The sequence below is a fragment of the Bufo bufo genome, chromosome 8 (genome assembly GCF_905171765.1).
Source record: "Bufo bufo chromosome 8, aBufBuf1.1, whole genome shotgun sequence".
NCBI lineage: Eukaryota > Metazoa > Chordata > Amphibia > Anura > Bufonidae > Bufo > Bufo bufo.
This window is the reverse complement of record NC_053396.1, coordinates 186,164,571-186,182,883: the sequence shown is the minus strand read 5'-3', so window position 1 is coordinate 186,182,883 and position 18,313 is coordinate 186,164,571. Positions and strand designations below refer to the sequence as shown.

The following is an 18,313-nucleotide window of genomic DNA, read 5'->3' as shown; positions in this document are numbered from 1 at the left end:
GGAAGCATCCTCACAAATAAAGAACATAAAGTAAAACAGTACCATTGTTGTCACAGTATACAATGACAGGCCAATGTGTTGGTTCATTACAGGTAAGCAATTCTTGTCAAGGAGGCTTCATGAACAATACAGGATAATATTATGTACGGTGATGGATTGGTATGGGTGCACATGAAGTTTGGTTTACATGGTTTGAGATATAAAGCACAATTAGGTCAGGAGGACCAGGATGAATGGCCCAAGACTCCGGAACCTATAGAATGAAATAGAATCCTGATACTAAGAATAGAATTGTGATATGTCGTTGAGACTCCTGAATGCCTTCCAGTCCTTCCATACCTTTGTGAAACTTTGGAAGTTTCTTAGTTCCCAAGAGGAAATTTCTTCAAATCTATGGATTTGGTCGACTTTTAGTAACCATTGTTCAATGGATGGGGTTTCTATAGAGAGCCATAATCTCGGAATGAGAAGTCTGGCAGCTGCTATCAGATGTTTAAATAGAGTCATGTTAGTGATCCTCTGTCCGGACGGGAATACACTCAGGAGTGCTATTTCTGGAGAAGGTACTAGATCTGCTCCACATATGTGGTTGGTTACCTGGAATATTTTCTCCCACCATTTAAGGAGTCTAGGGCATCTCCACCATATGTGGATGAAGGAGCCTCTCTCTGACAGACATCTCCAACATTTATCACAGCCAGACAATGAGTATCTGGATACTATATCTGGGGTCTTGTACCATCTAGTCATCATCTTGTACCCGTTTTCTTGGATACGAACACATCTAGACGATTTATGTGGAGATTGTAGTATAGTGATAATTTCTTTACTAGTAAAGGTTCGATCCAGGTCTTTCTCCCATAGGCCAATGAATGAAGGTAAAACATTGGGGGTATGAGATCTAAATCTACTATATAGCTGCAAAATAATTTTTTGGGGACACAATGAGCTCTCTATCAAGCTTTCAAACCATGTTAGAGGTCTTGTTAATTCTCCCATTGAGATGTGTAAGGACATGTATGTCTTGATAAAGTATATAGGGTTATTGAGTATGCGAGAGGGAGGGATTGCAAGACTCTCTCTCAGTTTATCTAATGATAGAGAAGTATTGTCTATGAGAAGATCTCTCAGCTTAATATCAGAGTCTCTGAGGTGTGTGGGTAGACTGTCTTGTAATGCTTTAGGGGCAGTTCGCAGAATGTTGCCAAGCCGGAGGAGGGGCGAAGGGAAGGGAACATGAAGATAGGTAGATTGGAACCATTTCCATGCTTTATAAGTAGCTCTAATTATAGGTGTTACATCTGAGGGAAAAGGAGGTATAGATTTGTATCCTAGCAAAAGCGTACTAAAAGATGAGTTAATTAATGACTGTTCTATTTGGACCCAGGATTTATGAGAGGGGACTCTCAGCCAATCTACAACTCTGGCTAACAAGACTGCATTCCCGTATAGCTCTGGATCTGGAAGGGCTATACCTCCTAGGGTTTTTGGTTTGTTTAGGGTTTTATAGGCAAGACAAGCTTTCTTCCCCGACCAGATGAAAGCGCTGAATAACGATCGGAGAGAGGAATAGTATGAGGAGGGGATAGGGATAGGGAGAACCTGAATTAAGTAGGTCAATTTAGGTAGCACCAGGGATGTGAGTAGGTTCTTCCTACCAAACCAGGATAGGATTGGCAGGTCTAGATCTTTGAGGGAAGTGGAGATATGGCTCAAGAGAGGTAAATAATTTAATGCAAACAATTGGGAGGGGTCATTGCTGATCTTTATCCCAAGGTATGTAAGGTGAGGACTTGCCCAATTGAAGGGTGAATTTTGTTCCAAGGATTTTGCTAAACTAGCGGAGAGGCCAGTATGTATGATTAGGGATTTCCCATGGTTAACCTTAAAATTGGACATGCTACCGAACGTCTCTAGATGATGATAGACTTTGGGAAGTGCAGTTGCAGGATTGCTGATCAGCATCAATAAGTCGTCGGCAAAGGCCGCCGTCTTATGTTCCTGATCTCCCAGGACTACACCTCTGATGTCTCTATCAGATCTAATGACCTGCAGCAGTGGTTCCATAGTTAAGACGAAGAGAAGAGGGGAAAGGGGACAACCCTGCCTGGTGCCGTTTCTGATAGTGAAAGGGGAGGAGATTATATTGTTGACCGAGATGGAGGCGGAAGCTTTTAAGTACATGGCGTTTATGGCTGAAAGGAAAGGGGGCGGGAATTTCTGCGAGGAGAGGACCGTATTCATAAATGACCATTTGACCCTGTCAAAAGCCTTCTCAGCATCTGTGCTGAAAAGGACTAAGGGCGAGGATTTCTTTTTCGCGTGGAAGAGAACGTTAAGAACTCTAGCAGTATTGTCTTTTGCCTTCTCTCCCCCTAACAAAGCCAGTCTGATCTCTGTGTATCAGAGAGGGCAAGATTGACGCTAGACGGTTTGCCAGCATTTTAGCTAGGAGTTTAAGGTCGATGTTAAGGAGAGAGATAGGCCTATAGCTAGGGCAAAGTGTTGGATCCTTACCCTCTTTAGGGATTAATACTATATGGGCTTTGGTCATGTCGTTAGATAATGGGGTACCGGATAAAGTCTGGTTAAACAGTGGAATTTAGTGGGGAATGAGGGTGTCATAAAATGATGAGTAATATGAGATAGGGAGACCGTCAGGGCCTGGGCTTTTCCCTTTGGGTGAATTACGTATAACTTCTAAAAGTTCTTTTGATGTAAAGGGAGTGGCTAGCATTGATCTATTCTCCTCGGTCAAGGTAGGAAGATGTAGCTTTTCTAAGAACGCTAAAATATGAGATGAGGAATCAGGGGAGGACAAGGGGGGAGTATGAGTTTCTATGTTGTATAAAGATTCGTAAAAATCTCTAAATTTCGATGCGATCAATTCTGAGTCGAAAATATGTGAGCCTGATGTGGTTGAAAGTTTATGGACAAAGTTATTTGATTTCCTCTTTTTGACTCTGCTCATCACGAATTTAGTGGCCTTATTCCCGTGGGCAAATATCTTGTGCTGAGAGTTGAGGTAGTACTTTGCTGAGAGGGAGTTAAGAAGATCCTTAAGAGAGCGTCTATAACCATTCAATTCCTCTAGATGACTCTTGAGCAGGGAAATTTTATGTGTTTGTTCTAATCTAGTTATGTTCGCATGTAGCTCATCTATCTGTTTGTTCCTTGATTTTTTAAGATAAGTTCCAATGCTGATACATTGGCCTCTTACTACTGTCTTGTGGGAATCCCACAGGGTCTGGGGGGATATTTCTGATGAGACGTTTAGATCAAAGTAGTCTCTCAGTACTGTTTTGATTTTTGATCTAGATTCAGGGTTGCCTAGCAATTGCTCATTTAATCTCCAAGATCTCGAGGTACTGTTTTTCTTTGGAGAAGTCAGGGACACATAAATAGGGGAGTGATCAGATAGTAGGATATTTCCTATGCTAGTGTCTTTACAATATTGCAGATGGTTTTTGGAGACATAAATATAGTCCAGACGCTGATATGAATCGTGAACTGTTGAATGAAAGGAGTAATCCTTGGTGTCTGGATGGAAAGTTCGCCAAACATCTATGAGTTGAGCTTTCCACAACTTCGAAGTCAGGGATCTAACTGCTGACTGGGAATGTACGGATTTGCCCGAGGAAGAATCCAGTAGTGGATTTATTACAAGGTTGAAGTCTCCTCCCATCACCAAGGTCCCCTCCCCAAATTTGTTTACTTTGTCTAAAACGCTTTTTAACCAGGGGATTTGTTTCCTATTAGGAGCATATACGTTGATAAAAGTATAGATGTGCTGAGCTATTTTTCCTTTCAGCATTATGAACCTTCCCTCAGGATCCAAGATCTGGTCTATGTGTTGGAATTGAATTCCTCTTTGCAATCCTATGCTGACACCTCTTGAGTTGGAAGAATTAGAGCCGCTATGGTACCATTGGGAGAAATATGAGTGTGACAGATTTGGAAAATGGCCCAACTTCAGGTGAGTTTCTTGGAGAAAAATCACCTTCACCCCCTCTCTCCTCAGCACTCCAAATATCTGACCCCTCTTAGCTGGCGAGTTAAAGCCTCTCACATTGTAAGATGCTATCTTAAGGTCACCCATCTGGAATATGAGGAGAGGTGGAAGCCATGATAATTATGTGAAGATGGTAGAGTGTGGGTTTAGAGATATCTAACCTTTTACCTGCATCCCATACCAAAGCCATCCGTCTGAGGTCATCAGGCGACATGTTGACATTATAAGAATGGTAACTAAAATAACAAGAAAAGAACAAAAGGCATAAACAACATATTAGAGACATTGCTCTATGTGTGGGGGGGAATAAGGGTGAACCCTTAATATACAGAGCTCCACCAAATATGCCTCCTGCGAGTGTCAGAGGAGGGAAGTGAACCAGAGGAACACCCCCTGCTCCAGCACTACCGGTCAGAACAATGGAAGGCGGCAGAAAAGGTAAAGGCCTGAAACTGGGGGAGGAAGGATTTCCAGTTACTTAATACTAGGTTAAGTATTGCTTCGTGTTAATACCCAGCGTATCAACATTCTAGGTGGAAGAAGAGGGGAGGGGTGGGGGGGGGAAGGTGGGGGGGGAAGAAAGGGAGGGGGGGGTAGGAGGGGGAAGAAAGGGAGGGGGGGTAGGAGGGGGGGGGGATGAGTGGTATAGAGGGGGGGAGGGGGGGGAAGAGAGACAAGTTATACAGAATATATACATTGTACCCATTGTACCATAGGGGCAGTGATGCCGATAACTGGAGACAATATATATGGATAATAAAAGCAATATACTTATAAAAGATAACAAACAAGTACTACTTTAATCCCTTCCATGGGGAATAGCTCCTATACAGCCATCAACCGACACAATCCTCTCCAGTTGGATCAAAATTAGTCTGTGGATAGACGTCTAGGAGTGATTGAGTTGGCCTTCTTTCTCTGGCGCTGGGCTTTAGGGGTCCTCCTGGGTTCAAAGAGCTGCGGCCTAGGAACTTCTGGTAAGGAAGCGACATCCTGGATTAAGTCCCAGTTCTCAATTTCCATTTCGGGGATCTCTAGATGCTGGAACACCTGATCCAGGTCAGCGTGGGATCTGATTGTGATCCTGCTTCCATTGTACAGGAACGAAATGCCAAAGGGAAAAGTCCATCTGTATGTAATTTTCCTCTGGATAAGCCATTCTGTGAGGGGTTTAAGCGCCTTGCACTTTTTCAGCGTGAGAGGCGCTAGGTCTTGATATACATGGATGCGGTAGTCCCTGAATAGGACTTCGGTCTTCTTTCTTGCGCACTCTAGAATAGCTTCCTTATCCTGGAAGTTTAGGAAACGGCATATTACGTCTCTTGATGGTTCGGCCGGTTTCGGCTTAGGCCTGAGGGCCCTGTGAGCCCTTTCAATGGTCGGGCTGGGATAATCAGGGCCTAGTAGTTGCTCGCATAGGGCCTTCATTGCCTCCGGTATTTCTGAGGGGAGGATTGACTCAGGCAGCCCGCGGAATCTTGAATTGTTCCTCCTGCCCCGGTTCTCTTGGTCCTCTAAAGCCGCATAAACATGGTTAAGATGTATTTGAACCTTTTGCAGGCTATTGGAAGCCGCCGTCTGAAAATCTAGCACCGCATGATGCGCCGACTCCAGATCCTCCACCCTGCCCCCGATGTGTCTGATATCTTGTCTCAGGGAAGAGACCTCACTAACCAGTGGTTCCAGGGCTTTGGTGAGGACCGACTTCAGGTATTTCCTGGAGATGGGTAGGCTTTGACGTCCACCCGTTTCTTCCATATCGCTGTCTTTTTCCTCTGAGAGCATGTTATCTTCTTCTGGGGCAGCCGCGGGCGCCATTTTAGTTTCTTTAGCGACATGTATTGCCGCCGCTTTTTTAATAAATTTGTCCATGTCCCCTGAGGTAATGGAAGGCTTCTGATGTTGCAGGGTGTCCCCCTGTCTCGGGTTGCCGATTTTGACCATTGTCTGATCGGTATAGCTAGTGTTAGCTGCGGTAAAGCTCTGTAAGTCAGACGGAGCTCAGACGCACACCACCATCTCTCTCTGGCGCTAGCTCCGCCCCCCTCTGTCACCAGATTTAACCCTATTAAGCTAGCTGACATTAGCGATGTGCTAATGTCAGCTAAACCTAACTAGCCTATTCCTACTTTTATCTATGCCCCCGTTACGCCAGAAAAATAACTCTTATAATATGCTAATTAGCCTCTGGGAGAAGGGGGGCGTTGTTCCTGCTCCTAGAGGCTCTGTTCTCCCACCTTTGTCGCCTCCCTCCAAGTCCTGATTGACAGGGCCAGGCAGCGCTCGCCTCTGTCTGACAGCCCTGTGCTCTGGTGAGATCTCACGCCGTTCAGCATTCAGCGCAGGCGCGGTGAGGGAAAGATGCTTGCAGGCTGCCAGCTTCCTCAATGCGTCTGCGCCGAATGCTGAACGGCGCGAGATTTCACCAGAGCACAGGGCTGGCAGACAGATGCGAGCGCTGCCTGGCCCTGTCAATCAGGACTTGGAGGGAGGCGACAAAGGTGGGAGAACGGAGCCTCTAGAAGCAGGAACAACGCCCTCCCTGCTCCTAGAGGCTAATTAGCATATTATAAAAGTTAGATTTCTGGCGTAACGGGGCATAGATAAAAATAGGAATAGGCTAGTTAGGTTTAGCTGACATTAGCACATCTCTAATGTCAGCTAGCTTAATAGGGCTAAATCTGGTGACAGAATCCCTTTAACCCCTTAAATGTACGGCGCTGGTGGACGTGACTTAAGGACCAGTGCCGTAAATGTATGGCGGACTGATCGGGCGGGTACAGGAGCTGCACCCGCCCCATCAGGTCCCCACGCTGCAGTGGCGGGGACCCGATGGCAGAGAAGGCAAGCCCGATGCCTTCCATAGGCATCGGGGCTTGCCTTCTACGGAAGCCTGTGAGATTCAGCCCTTAGGCTGGGTCTCAAAGGCAGGCTGTCAGCATAAAAGCTTGTTGTATTGTAATGCATTGCAGAGGGAATCAGACCCCAGAAGTTGAAGTCCCAGAGTGGGACAAAAATGAAAAGTAAAAAAAAAAGTGTTTTTCATAATAAAAAAAAGAAAGTTTCAAGTAAAAAATTTTTTTTGAAATAAAACATAAAATTGTAAAAAAAAAAAGAAAAAAAAAAGAAAGCCAGACATATTTGGTATTTCCTCGTCCGTAACGACTGGCTCTACAAAACTATTACATGATCCTCCCCATCATCTTAGCGCCGTAGAAAAAATAAAAACTGTGTTGAAACAATTATTTTTTTTGTCACCTAACATCACAAAAAGTGCAACACCAAGCGATCAAAAAGGCATATGCCCCATAAAATAGTACCAATCAAACCGTCAGCTCATCCCACAAAAAATTAGTACCTACATAAAACAATCGGGCAAAAAAATAAAAAAAACTATGGCTCTCAAAATATGGAGACACTAAAACATGATTTTTTTTCTGTTTCAAATATGCTTTTATTGTGTTAAAAGTGAAAAAAAGAAAAAAAGTTGATATATTAGGTATCGCCGTGTCTGTAACAACCAGGCCTATTAAAATATCACATGAACTAACCCCTCATATTAACACCGTAAAAAATAAAAACGGTGTAAAAAAGCAATTTTTGTCACCTTATATCACAAAAAGTGTATTACCAAGCGATCAAAAAGTCATACGCACCCCAAAATTATACCAATCAAACCATCATCTTATCCTGCAAAAAGTGAGTCCGTACATAAGACAGGTGTTTAAAAGATAAAAAAAAAAACTATGGCTTTCAGAATATGGGGACAATAAAAAAAAAATATATTTTTTAAATGCTTTATTATGTACAACTGAAACAAACAACCAAAAGAAGTAGTTATATTTGGTATTGTCATGTCTGTAACAACCTGCTCTATAAAAATAGCACATGCTCTAACCTGTCAGATGAACTTTGTAAAAAGCAAAAAATAAAAAGTGTCAAAACAGCTATTTTTGTTACCTTGCCTCACAAAACGTGTAATATAGAGCAACCAAAAATTATATGTACCCTAAAATGGTACCAACAAAACTGCCACCTTATCCCAAAGTTTCCAAAATGGGGTCACTTTTTTGGAGTTTCTACTCTAGGGGTGCATCAGGGGGTCTTCAAATGTGACATGGCAACTTAAAATTATACCAGTGAAATCTGCCTTCCAAAAACCATACGGCGCTCCTTTCCTTCTGCGCCCTGCTGTGTGCCCGTACAGCAGTTTACGACCACATATGGGGTGTTCTGTAAACTACAGAATCAGGGTAATAAATATTGAGTTTTGTTTGGCTGTTAACCCTTGCTTTGTTAGCGGATTTTTTTTTATTAAAATGGAAAATCTGCCAAAACAGTGAAATTCAGAAATTTCATCTACATTTCCCTTTAATTCTTGTGGAACACCTAAAGGGTTAACAAAGTTTGTAAAATCAGTTTTGAATACCTTGAGGGTTGTCGTTTCTAAAATGGGGCCATTTATGGTTGGTTTCTATTATGTAAGCCTCACAAAGTGACTTCAGACCTGAACTGGTCCTTAAAAATTGGGTTTTGGAAATTTTCTTAAAAATGTTAAGATTTGCTTCTAAACTTCTAAGCCTTTTAACGTCCTGAAAAAAGAAAAGTAAAGTAGACATATCGGAAATGTAAAGTAATAGCTATTTTAGGAGGTATCACAATCTGTTTTAAAAGCAGAGAAATAAAAAAATAAAAAATTGCAAATTTTTCTAAATTTTTGGTAAATTTGGTATTTTTTTTTATAAATAAAATTGAAATATTTAGACTCAAATTTACCACTGTCATGAAGTACAATATGCGACGACAAAACAATCTCAGAATGGCTTGGATAAGTAATCATCCAGGAAGTAGTATAAACCGCAAAGTGAGGCAGTATGGGAGGGAATATAAAGGGAGACAATTAGTCTAAATAGGTGACACCTGGGAGAAGGAAAGGAGATGACAAAGTGAAACCAAAACAAAGAACGTCATGCAAGAGGTAGAGAAGAACGTCTGCCAGACCTTCTCACAGAACTGAGGACAGGTCATCAATAGTAAAAGTCCGGACATCCTTTTTAGCAATGAAGACTAATTATGCAAGGTGGTCTTCATTAGTTAAATGAAAAGCAGCTTCAGATGATTGGCCTCGCGCTTCATGAGCTCAGCACGTGGCAACCCGACCGTTTTACAGCCACACCTTGTGGTCGTACCCTGATGCAACTTGCTGCGTTAATATACAGATGAGATGTAAGTGTAATGGTAATGGTCATGTATGTCCTTATGTGTCTATTCTACATTCTAATATGTTAGCGTGCATATCACTATACCCTTATAGGGAGAAGTGTAGTGTAGTGATGTCATCATGTCTGTGTAAATCTAGCAGGCTGGACAGGCAGGTGTAAAGGTCACAGGGTGTAGGGAACACTCCTATATATAGTGCTGTAATATTTTTCTCTAACATCGCAGGTTTAGATTCACAATGGAGCTGGGAGTATCAGGGACGCTTCTCCTCGCCGTCTTCGTCAGCCTTATCCTGTATTTTTTCACATGGAGGAGGAATCTAAAAAAGAAAAATCTCCCCCCTGGACCACCACCACTGCCCATACTGGGCACCATGCTGCACGTGAGCACTAAAGAAATGCCCCAGTCTTTGATGAAGGTGAGTTATCAGGACTGCGTTACGATGGCCACGTTTCCAAATCCACACCATAGTCGTCCTGCTGCTGATTTGTACCTGCATACCCCAGAGGCAGACTATGCAGAGAAATGCAGCTGCATCCCCCTCCTCCCTGTATTCTTTTTATAGCTGACAAATTCTTTACCATTAAACTTGCTTTTTTTGGCTACGATAAGATATATTACAAACTTTTATGTATTCACATGTACTACTGGGAAGGGGGTGCAAAAACCCAGGGATTGAGACTGTTTGGTGGGTTTGAGGGGACAACAACATATAGCATTACATTAGGGTCTCTTCACATGGGCAGTTAATCTGCCTGTAACTAGCGCTGATCGATGATATAGTAAATAGTTTACTTTGGTTTTCATATTACAATTATCAAGATAGTTCGAAGCGAATAATTGTTCATACAGTTGTCCTTCCTCTCGTCCAGTGAATATTATTGTCACCAGCTAAATATTGTTAACCCATTGCACGCCGTGCACAACGCCTAAGAAAATGCTTTGGTTACAGCACCACACCTATCCATAGGTTGCATGTTGCATTGCAGCTCAGCCCCATTTATTCCAATAGAGCTGATCCGCAGTTTCACACACAACCTTTAGGCCCCTTTCACACGGGCGAGTTTTCCGCGCGGGTGCAATGCGTGAGTTGAACCCATTGCACCCGCACTGAATCCGGACCCATTCATTTCTATGGGGCTGTGCACATGAGCGGTGATTTTCACGCATCACTTGTGCGTTGGGTGAAAATCGCAGCATGCTCTATTTTGTGCGTTTTTCACGCAACGCAGGCCCCATAGAAGTGAATGGGGCTGCGTGAAAATCGCAAGCATCCGCAAGCAAGTGCGGATGCGGTGCAATTTTCACGCACGGTTGCTAGGAGACGATGGGGATGGGGACCCGATCTTTATTATTTTCCCTTATAACATGGTTATAAGGGAAAATAATAGCATTCTGAATACAGAATGCTTAGTACAATAGGGCTGGAGGGGTTAAAAAAATAATAATAATAATTTAACTCACCTTAATCCACTTGTTCGCGCAGCCGGCATCTCTTTTGTGTTCATCTGTGAGGAATAGGATCTTTGATGACGTCACTACGCTCATGACATGGTCCGAACAAGTGGATTAAGGTGAGTTAAATAATATATATTTTTTTTAACCCCTCCAGCCCTATTGTACTATGCATTCTGTATTCAGAGAACCATGTTATAAGGGAAAATAATACAATCTACACAATCTTGAACCCAAACCTGAACTTCTGTGAAGAAGTTTGAGTCTGGGTACCACATTCAGTTTTTTATCACGCGCGTGCAAAATGCATTGCACCCGCGCGATAAAAACTGAACAACGGAGCGCAATCGCAGTCAAAACTGACTGCAATTGCGTACCTACTCGCGCGGGTTTGCCGCAATGCACCGGGACGCATCCGGACCTAATCCGGACATGCTTGTGTGAAAGAGGCCTTAGACAGGTGTGATGCTGTTTCTGCAACAAAACCGCCATGTTTTTCTAATCCTATACAATCCCTTTAAACGGGTGATGTCATTGAGAAAAGCTATTGTCATTAATTAGAGAATCAGAAATGCTGTCACCTCTCCTGACGTTGCAGTAACTGCTTGTGTTTCCCATGTAATATCAATTATGGAGCATCTATTCATATGACTTTATGTTGTGGTATTTCTGCTAGACTTTATGAATTACTAGCGGTTTGCAGTGAAGGTCCAGATGGGTGTTACCAGTTGGGGGTGTTTCCTTGCACAGTTTGACACACTCCCAACTAGACCTTCATTACAAACTGCTAGCAATTCATTCATAACTTCTATCAGTCTTTTTACATGAATCCTGAGAATAGACACGCCACAATTGTTATTACATAGGGAATACTGAAGTACACATGTCAGGAGAGGTGACAGCTCCTCTTTAATAGGGTAAGGGATCTGTTATTTAGGACCCTCATCTCTTGACCACAATATACAGTGGGTAGAAAGAGCATATCTTCCTCCGGATGTCCTGTCCTGTACTACAAAAAATCATTGATTTAAATGGGCACTGTGTAATGCTTAATTTTTCCTGTGGTGGCGCTGCAGTAAAACTTAAAGTGTAACCACCATGTTTTCATCAAAAAAGTTTTAGCATATGTTCTGCTGCTGCAGCATTATGCATAAAGCAATCTTTAGTTTCTTCACATACCACAGTTTTCCTTGAGTTTTTCCATTAGTTACGGCTGTTTAAACATTTACAATATGAGGACCTTCTCAAGATGTCTCCTCTGCCAGTTCTCTGAGGCCAAAACTGCTTTCCCTCACTTCACATACACACTTGCTGTAGCCAGCAACTCCCTGCCAGCCAATCAGATTGGATTACTGAGAGACACACCTCCTCACTCTGAAGCCTACTGTAGGCATGCAGTGTGAAGGACCGGCCCTCCGTCCTCCTGTCTTCTTAGCAAGAGACAGACAAGCCCTAGCAACTGTCTTTTAAGGGAGCAGTGGAAAGGGACAGAGGACATTAATGATAGCTGTTATTATAAGGTAATTACAGATCCTTTGACAATCATTGACTGACTAACTCAGGTATACATGCCTATCTGTAATAAACTGGTAAATAAATAAAAAATATGACAGTTACACTTTAACACTTACCGCCAGGTTTCCCCATAGATTGCAACTGATTGCTGGAAGTCCCAGCAGAGTGATCGGCTTATTATCAAGAGTCCCTTTAAGGGGTTGTCCAAAAAGAGAATCCATAAGTTCAGAAATACCTGCCATGAGAGCCAATATCTGCATACTGTTGGTATAAGGTAGGAATTAGGGTGCATACATGCTACGTAATTCTGGGTCCCCATCCGTTCCACAATTTTGCTGTCAGCATCCGTTGTTCTGTTCCGCGGTCCCGCAAAAAAGATAGAACATGTCCTATTCTTAAAATTGTAGTGGGTTGCAGTGGCTCACTCCTTAGTAGTTACAGGGTGGTGCTGCGAGCTCATATAGAGGGAATCACCCCACCCTCTGTTAAAAAGTAAATGTAACAATGGAAAAATGGGCGAGCACTCATACACTTGGCAACCAAATTGACATATGCAGAAAATATTTATTGTTAAATCCCCATAAAATTCAAGTAATAAAAATAATAAAAACAGTGTATTATAGCAATGACTTACAAAAACTACAATCACATAAACTATAGTAGATATAATAGTATAGACGATATTGTATTGAATGCTAAAATATATGATAATAAAATATTCGATACTAGTCTATAGTCGATAAATTCACTGATATAAATCACACACCAAAAACTTCAAGTGTTGTCCAGGTCTTATATATGCTGTTATTGTGAAGGGGGAGGTAATTCCTCTGTGAGTCTATCTCAGATTGGGAAAATGAGTGTCACTTTAAATATTGTAGGTGTATTTCCCCTGGGAACGTAGGGTATTCATAAAATGTCCACAGGAATCCAGATAATGTTGGAATAAAAAGTCTCTTATGGTATTTCCTTTTAAAGTCGAGGTAAACTTTAAATCGGTATTTGGCTTACCGTCTGGTGTCTGCTGTCTCCCTGTTGCTTGAGTGGAGCTTTAAATTTCTGCCGGATTATTTGATCGCTCCTTCCAACAAACTGGTTCAAATTTCGCGGGAGTTCCAAAGATCGCGGGAGTTGACACTCTGTTCCGCAATTTCCTTCGGTGCAGCTTTTCGACGATAAAAGTAGTTGTTCCTTTACTGTAAAAAAAAATTTCTTTCTCTGTATGGCCATACAGTTTTATCAGAGGCTTCTCAATGCAGTTACATCACTTGTTTCACCATACGCGTTTCGGGTAGATTCGCTCTCCCTTCCTCAGTGGTCAAGTGTCTGCCTGACTGGCCTCCATTTTTATCCATTCCTTAATTACTTCCCAACTCTCAAACACCTGCTGTTCATGCTGTTCCCAATTGGTCAGGAAATCCTCCCACATAATCAGGGGATAATTCTATACAGCATTGAATCTATACAGCATTGCAGGAGTGCCGTATTTGTGGATTTATATGTCGAGGTTCCTGCAAGGTGCTCTAATCAAGCAGCAGGTTCGTTTTCACCACGGCAATCAGTCTAAGATTTTTCCTGCCAATTTTGTTTGATACCGATCCCTCTCCTTATGGTCGGTTTGAAGCGCTTCGGTGTTCCGGTTATGTATTCAGTTTCATGGGATCCTCTTTCACCAAACGCGTTTCGGAGTTGGCTACGACTCCTTCCTCCCTCGTAGCCAACTCCGAAACGCGGAGTGTATTCAAGTGTAGGTGTGCCCTACTACTCTTCTATTTACATGTCCTATTCTTGTCCGCGGACAAGAATACTTATTTCCATCATAGTGCTGGAATGCACACAATGTGCAACGCACATGGACCTCGAAACACTTACGGTCGTGTAAATGCATCCTTAGGGTCTATTCACACGTCCGTAGTGTATTGCAGATCCGCAATACACCCTGCCGGCACCCCCATATAACTGCCTATTCTTGTCTGGACTATTGCGGACAAGAATATAACGTGTTCTATTTTTTTCGGGAGCCACGGACCGGAAGATCGGGGCCGCGCTCCTGAAATGCTGTGCTGTCCGCATCTCTTCCGGCCACATAGAGAATAAATGGGTCCGGAAACGTTGCGGAATGGATCCGGACCCATTTTATGGATGTGTGAATGGACTCTTAATGTAATTTTTATTTTATATATGTTTCTCTTCCAGCTGAGTGAGACCTATGGGCCGGTGTTCATCATCTATCTGTCCAGTGCACCCGCTGTGGTCTTGACTGGCTATGATTGTGTGAAAGAGGCTTTGATAGACAATGGGGATATGTTCAGTGTCAGAGGGCCTTCAGAATTTGGTGATCTACTCTTCAAGGGTTATGGTAAGTAAACAGTCTTCATGTGATTTTATTGTATATAGAGCCAACTTATTCTGCCGAATTGTACAGAGGCGGTCATTATTGCCATTGGTTCCTGTCTCCATTTGGGCTCACATTCCGAATTAACCTAGGAGTATGGTCTTGTCGCCTGATCAAACCGGAGAACATGGTGAAAACCCATGCAAACACAGGCAGGATAGGTCATCAATATTTTAGCACTGCAGAATCGCTTTAAGACCGTAGGTCTAGTGCATTGTGAAAAACTTCCATTCTGCCCCCAACAGTCTGTACCCAAAGGAAACACGCATCAAAATAAGTTACACATTCTGAGTTGGTAAATTATTTTATGTATCTTCATAACGGTTACATTTGACTGATACAGAGCTCTACATTTTCCATATCTGCAGTAAAAAATGTTTTAAATGTTCTGGCTATCTACTGCCACCACTAGAGGGAGCTCAGTAGTTTTCTGCATCTGTTATAGGTTGAACTCAATAACAAAAACAGTACACAGTAAGTGCATAAGCTCCCCCTGGTGGTGGCTGCAGGAAGGTAGAACGTTGTGTTTAAAATCTATAGCTATGCAGGTGATTTGGAGCTCTGTATCAGAAAGTAAAGCACCAACCACTATAAACAGCTGTTAAAAAATGATCAGTGCAGAATCTGGACAAAAAATGTATGTATATAAGGCCTCATGCACACGAACGTATTTTGTTTCCGTGTCCGTTCCGTTTTTTTTGCAGATAGGATGCGGACCCATTCATTTCAATGGGTCCGCAAAAAATGCAGACAGCACACCGTGTGCTATCCGCATCCGTATGTCCGTTCCATAGCCCCACAAAAAAAAAAGAACATGTCCTATTCTTGTCCGTTTTCAGCATTGTTACAATGGATCTGCAAAAAAAAAAAACGGATGTCATCTGTTTTTTTTTTTGCGGACCGCAAAACACATACGATCGTTTGCATGTAGCCTTACTATGTTTATTGCTGTTTATTCTCAGGAGTGATATTAACCAATGGCGAGAGATGGAAACAGCTGCGCAGGTTTTCTCTTTCTACTCTGAGAAATTTTGGTATGGGGAAGAGGAGCATTGAAGAACGTATACAAGAGGAGGCGCGTTACTTGGCGGAAGAGATTAAGAAGAATGGAGGTCAGCACATATACACAGATCAATAGCTTGCTACATGTCCAGCAAAAATAGATGAATGGGAGCTGTGACTTTGAAAGGTTTGAGTCTCCTAATGGAGGGTTGAGCTGCACGCTGGTGATTTGGTTTAGCTCTGTTGCTGTGTTCCTTCTTAAAGTGGTAGAAAAACAAAACAAAAAGAAAACATTCTTCTTCCAGAAATAGTGCCACACCTATCCATGGGTTGTGTCTGGTATTGCAGCCTTGCTCTGTCCTAACCCTTACCCAATGCCAAACTAAAACTGTGGACAGGTGTAACGCTGTTTTCATGTTTTTTTTTTCTAATCCCTTAAAAATAAAAGGCAAATGAATTCATAGCTACACTGAAATCTAAAAATGTTGAACATAGCATTTTACATTACATGGGACAGGGCTGGCCCCACATTTACATTGGCCTTCATCACAGTGGACCCCCTATCCCACAGTGGACCCCCTATCCCCTATCCTACTGCTGGGACCCCCACCGATCATAAGAACAGGGTTCCGTTACCCCCCTTCAGCTCCCCTGAACAAAATGGAGCTGCCGGTCGCACATGCCGGTGGCTGCGTCATTCATCATTTCTATGGGAGTTCCGGAGATAATGGATCGCTGTACTCGGCTATCTCGTGAACTCCCATAGGAATGAATAGAGCCACTGCCCGCATGTGCAACCGGCCGCTCCGTTCTTTTCAGTGGAGCTGCAGGGGGTACCGGGCCCCTGTTCTTGTGATTGGTGGGGGTCCCAGAGGTAGGTCCCCCACTGATCTTAAGGGCTCATGCATACTGCCGTTCCCTGGCCATGATCTTATTGCAGCACGGAAACAATATACGGGCACCGGGCATTTGTGCACCGCATCACGGATGCGGATCCATTTTGCGGTGCGGACGGATGGGTTGAATGGGACTGGATCCGTCTGCGGCAGACACACGGATGCTGCCCGTGCACTGGGGACCGCACATTGCGGTCCCCAATATACGGAACGGCCGTGTGCATGAGCCCTAATACTTATCCCCCTATCCTGTGAATAGAGGATAACATTAACCAACTGGAATACCCTTTTAAAGGAAAATGTTTTCTGCCAGTTAAAACTAGATAGTAAAACATATCCCTGTTTTTTTTTACTGATTACAGATTGTTTTATTCTATTTCTTGAACATGATTGTGGAGGCGGCCATCTTGCCTGAGCTGTTCTTAGTAGCATTTAAAAAGCATTTAAAGAGTTGCATTATGGCCGCCCCATGGGCCATAGACACAATGGATAGGAAGGGACCTCATGGAATTCTATGGGAGAGTTTTTCTAGGCATGCTCTGTGACATATTCCCATATCATGACATGCTTACATGGGCCTTACATGACATGCTTACATGGGCCTTACATGACATGCTTACATGGGCCTTACATGACATGCTTACATGGGCCTTACATGACATGCTTACATGGGCCTTACATAAAATGCTTACATGGGCCTTTGGGTGATAGCATCACAGTGGACCACCTTAAGCCAAGTTCATTTCTCCAAACATCTGTGGCAGTTCCATGGCAAAGTCCGCATGTTACATGCCAATGTTGCAGAAAATTGCGCTATGGATTCACTACAGATTTCTGCAGAATAAAGTGAACTCGATAGGCTGAAAAATCCACAGCGCGCTTGATTTTCTGCAACATGTGGATCAGGTTTTTAAAACTTTAACCAGTTATTTTGTAATATAAATGTGGATAACAAATTTTATTTTCTTGTCATTTTTAACAAAAAAAAAAAAAAAAGATATTTTTTTTGTTTTACCCTCCCATTCGAGATGATCGAATCAATTCTAAAATTCTGAAATTAAAGCAGAATTTTTCAATAAGTTCTGACTTCAATGAATGCAAACTTAGTGATTTGATTAAGGCTAGGTCTACACGACGACATTTGTCGCACCAATGTCGCGCGACAATTTTTATAATGATAGTCTATGCTGTCGCACTGCGGAATGGATTTTTCTGCAACTGTCTGGTCGCAGTCGCAGCATGTCGCATGTTGCAGTGCAACACCATAGACTATCATAAAAACTGTCGTGCGACATCAATGTCGCGCGACACATGTTGCAGTGTAGTTGTGCCCTATGTGTCGCGCAACTTATTGTCACGTGACAAATGTCGTCGTGTAGACATAGCCTAAAGAGAGAGATTCTCTTCTCTCCTATGTGAGCTGATGTTTTTTCAGACTTGCTTCTTTGTCGAAATGCTCATGTGAGCCCCTGGCTCTTTTTACAGTTTTATCCTTTTATGTATTTATTTATTTTTTGCATATGAACTAGTACTTAGTAATAAAATATTTATACGTTTATTTGTTCTTTTTTTTTCTTGTTTTGCCTTTGTATTGAAGGGTCCACGGACCGCTAACAGGCCTTTTATGTGAGTTATGTCTCTAAAGGCTTCTGCCGTGAGCTTTTCTGATCCACCCGATCGCATGATCCAGTTGCACAATGGACTACGGGGTGAAATTCCTTTGTAAATTGAATTTATTGTGTACATTGTACAACGCAAGTCATTTCAATCAGGACTGCCATGCTATAACTTCCAGTGCCATTATATGACCTGGTTCTA

General features: G+C 42.7%; 1 protein-coding gene across 2 annotated transcripts in view; it reads left to right on the top strand.

The window, feature by feature from the left end:
• The window catches only part of LOC121009424 (cytochrome P450 2G1-like), a 172,138-nt gene that overhangs the window by 112,550 nt on the left and 41,275 nt on the right, over nt 1-18,313 (top strand). For both annotated transcript variants that reach the window (XM_040442535.1, XM_040442534.1), the window contains exons 2-4: nt 9,458-9,650; nt 14,399-14,561; nt 15,560-15,709. In XM_040442535.1, the coding sequence (XP_040298469.1) occupies nt 9,471-9,650; nt 14,399-14,561; nt 15,560-15,709 (493 nt within the window). In that variant the 5' untranslated portion in view covers nt 9,458-9,470. The remainder of the gene's footprint in view (nt 1-9,457; nt 9,651-14,398; nt 14,562-15,559; nt 15,710-18,313) is intronic.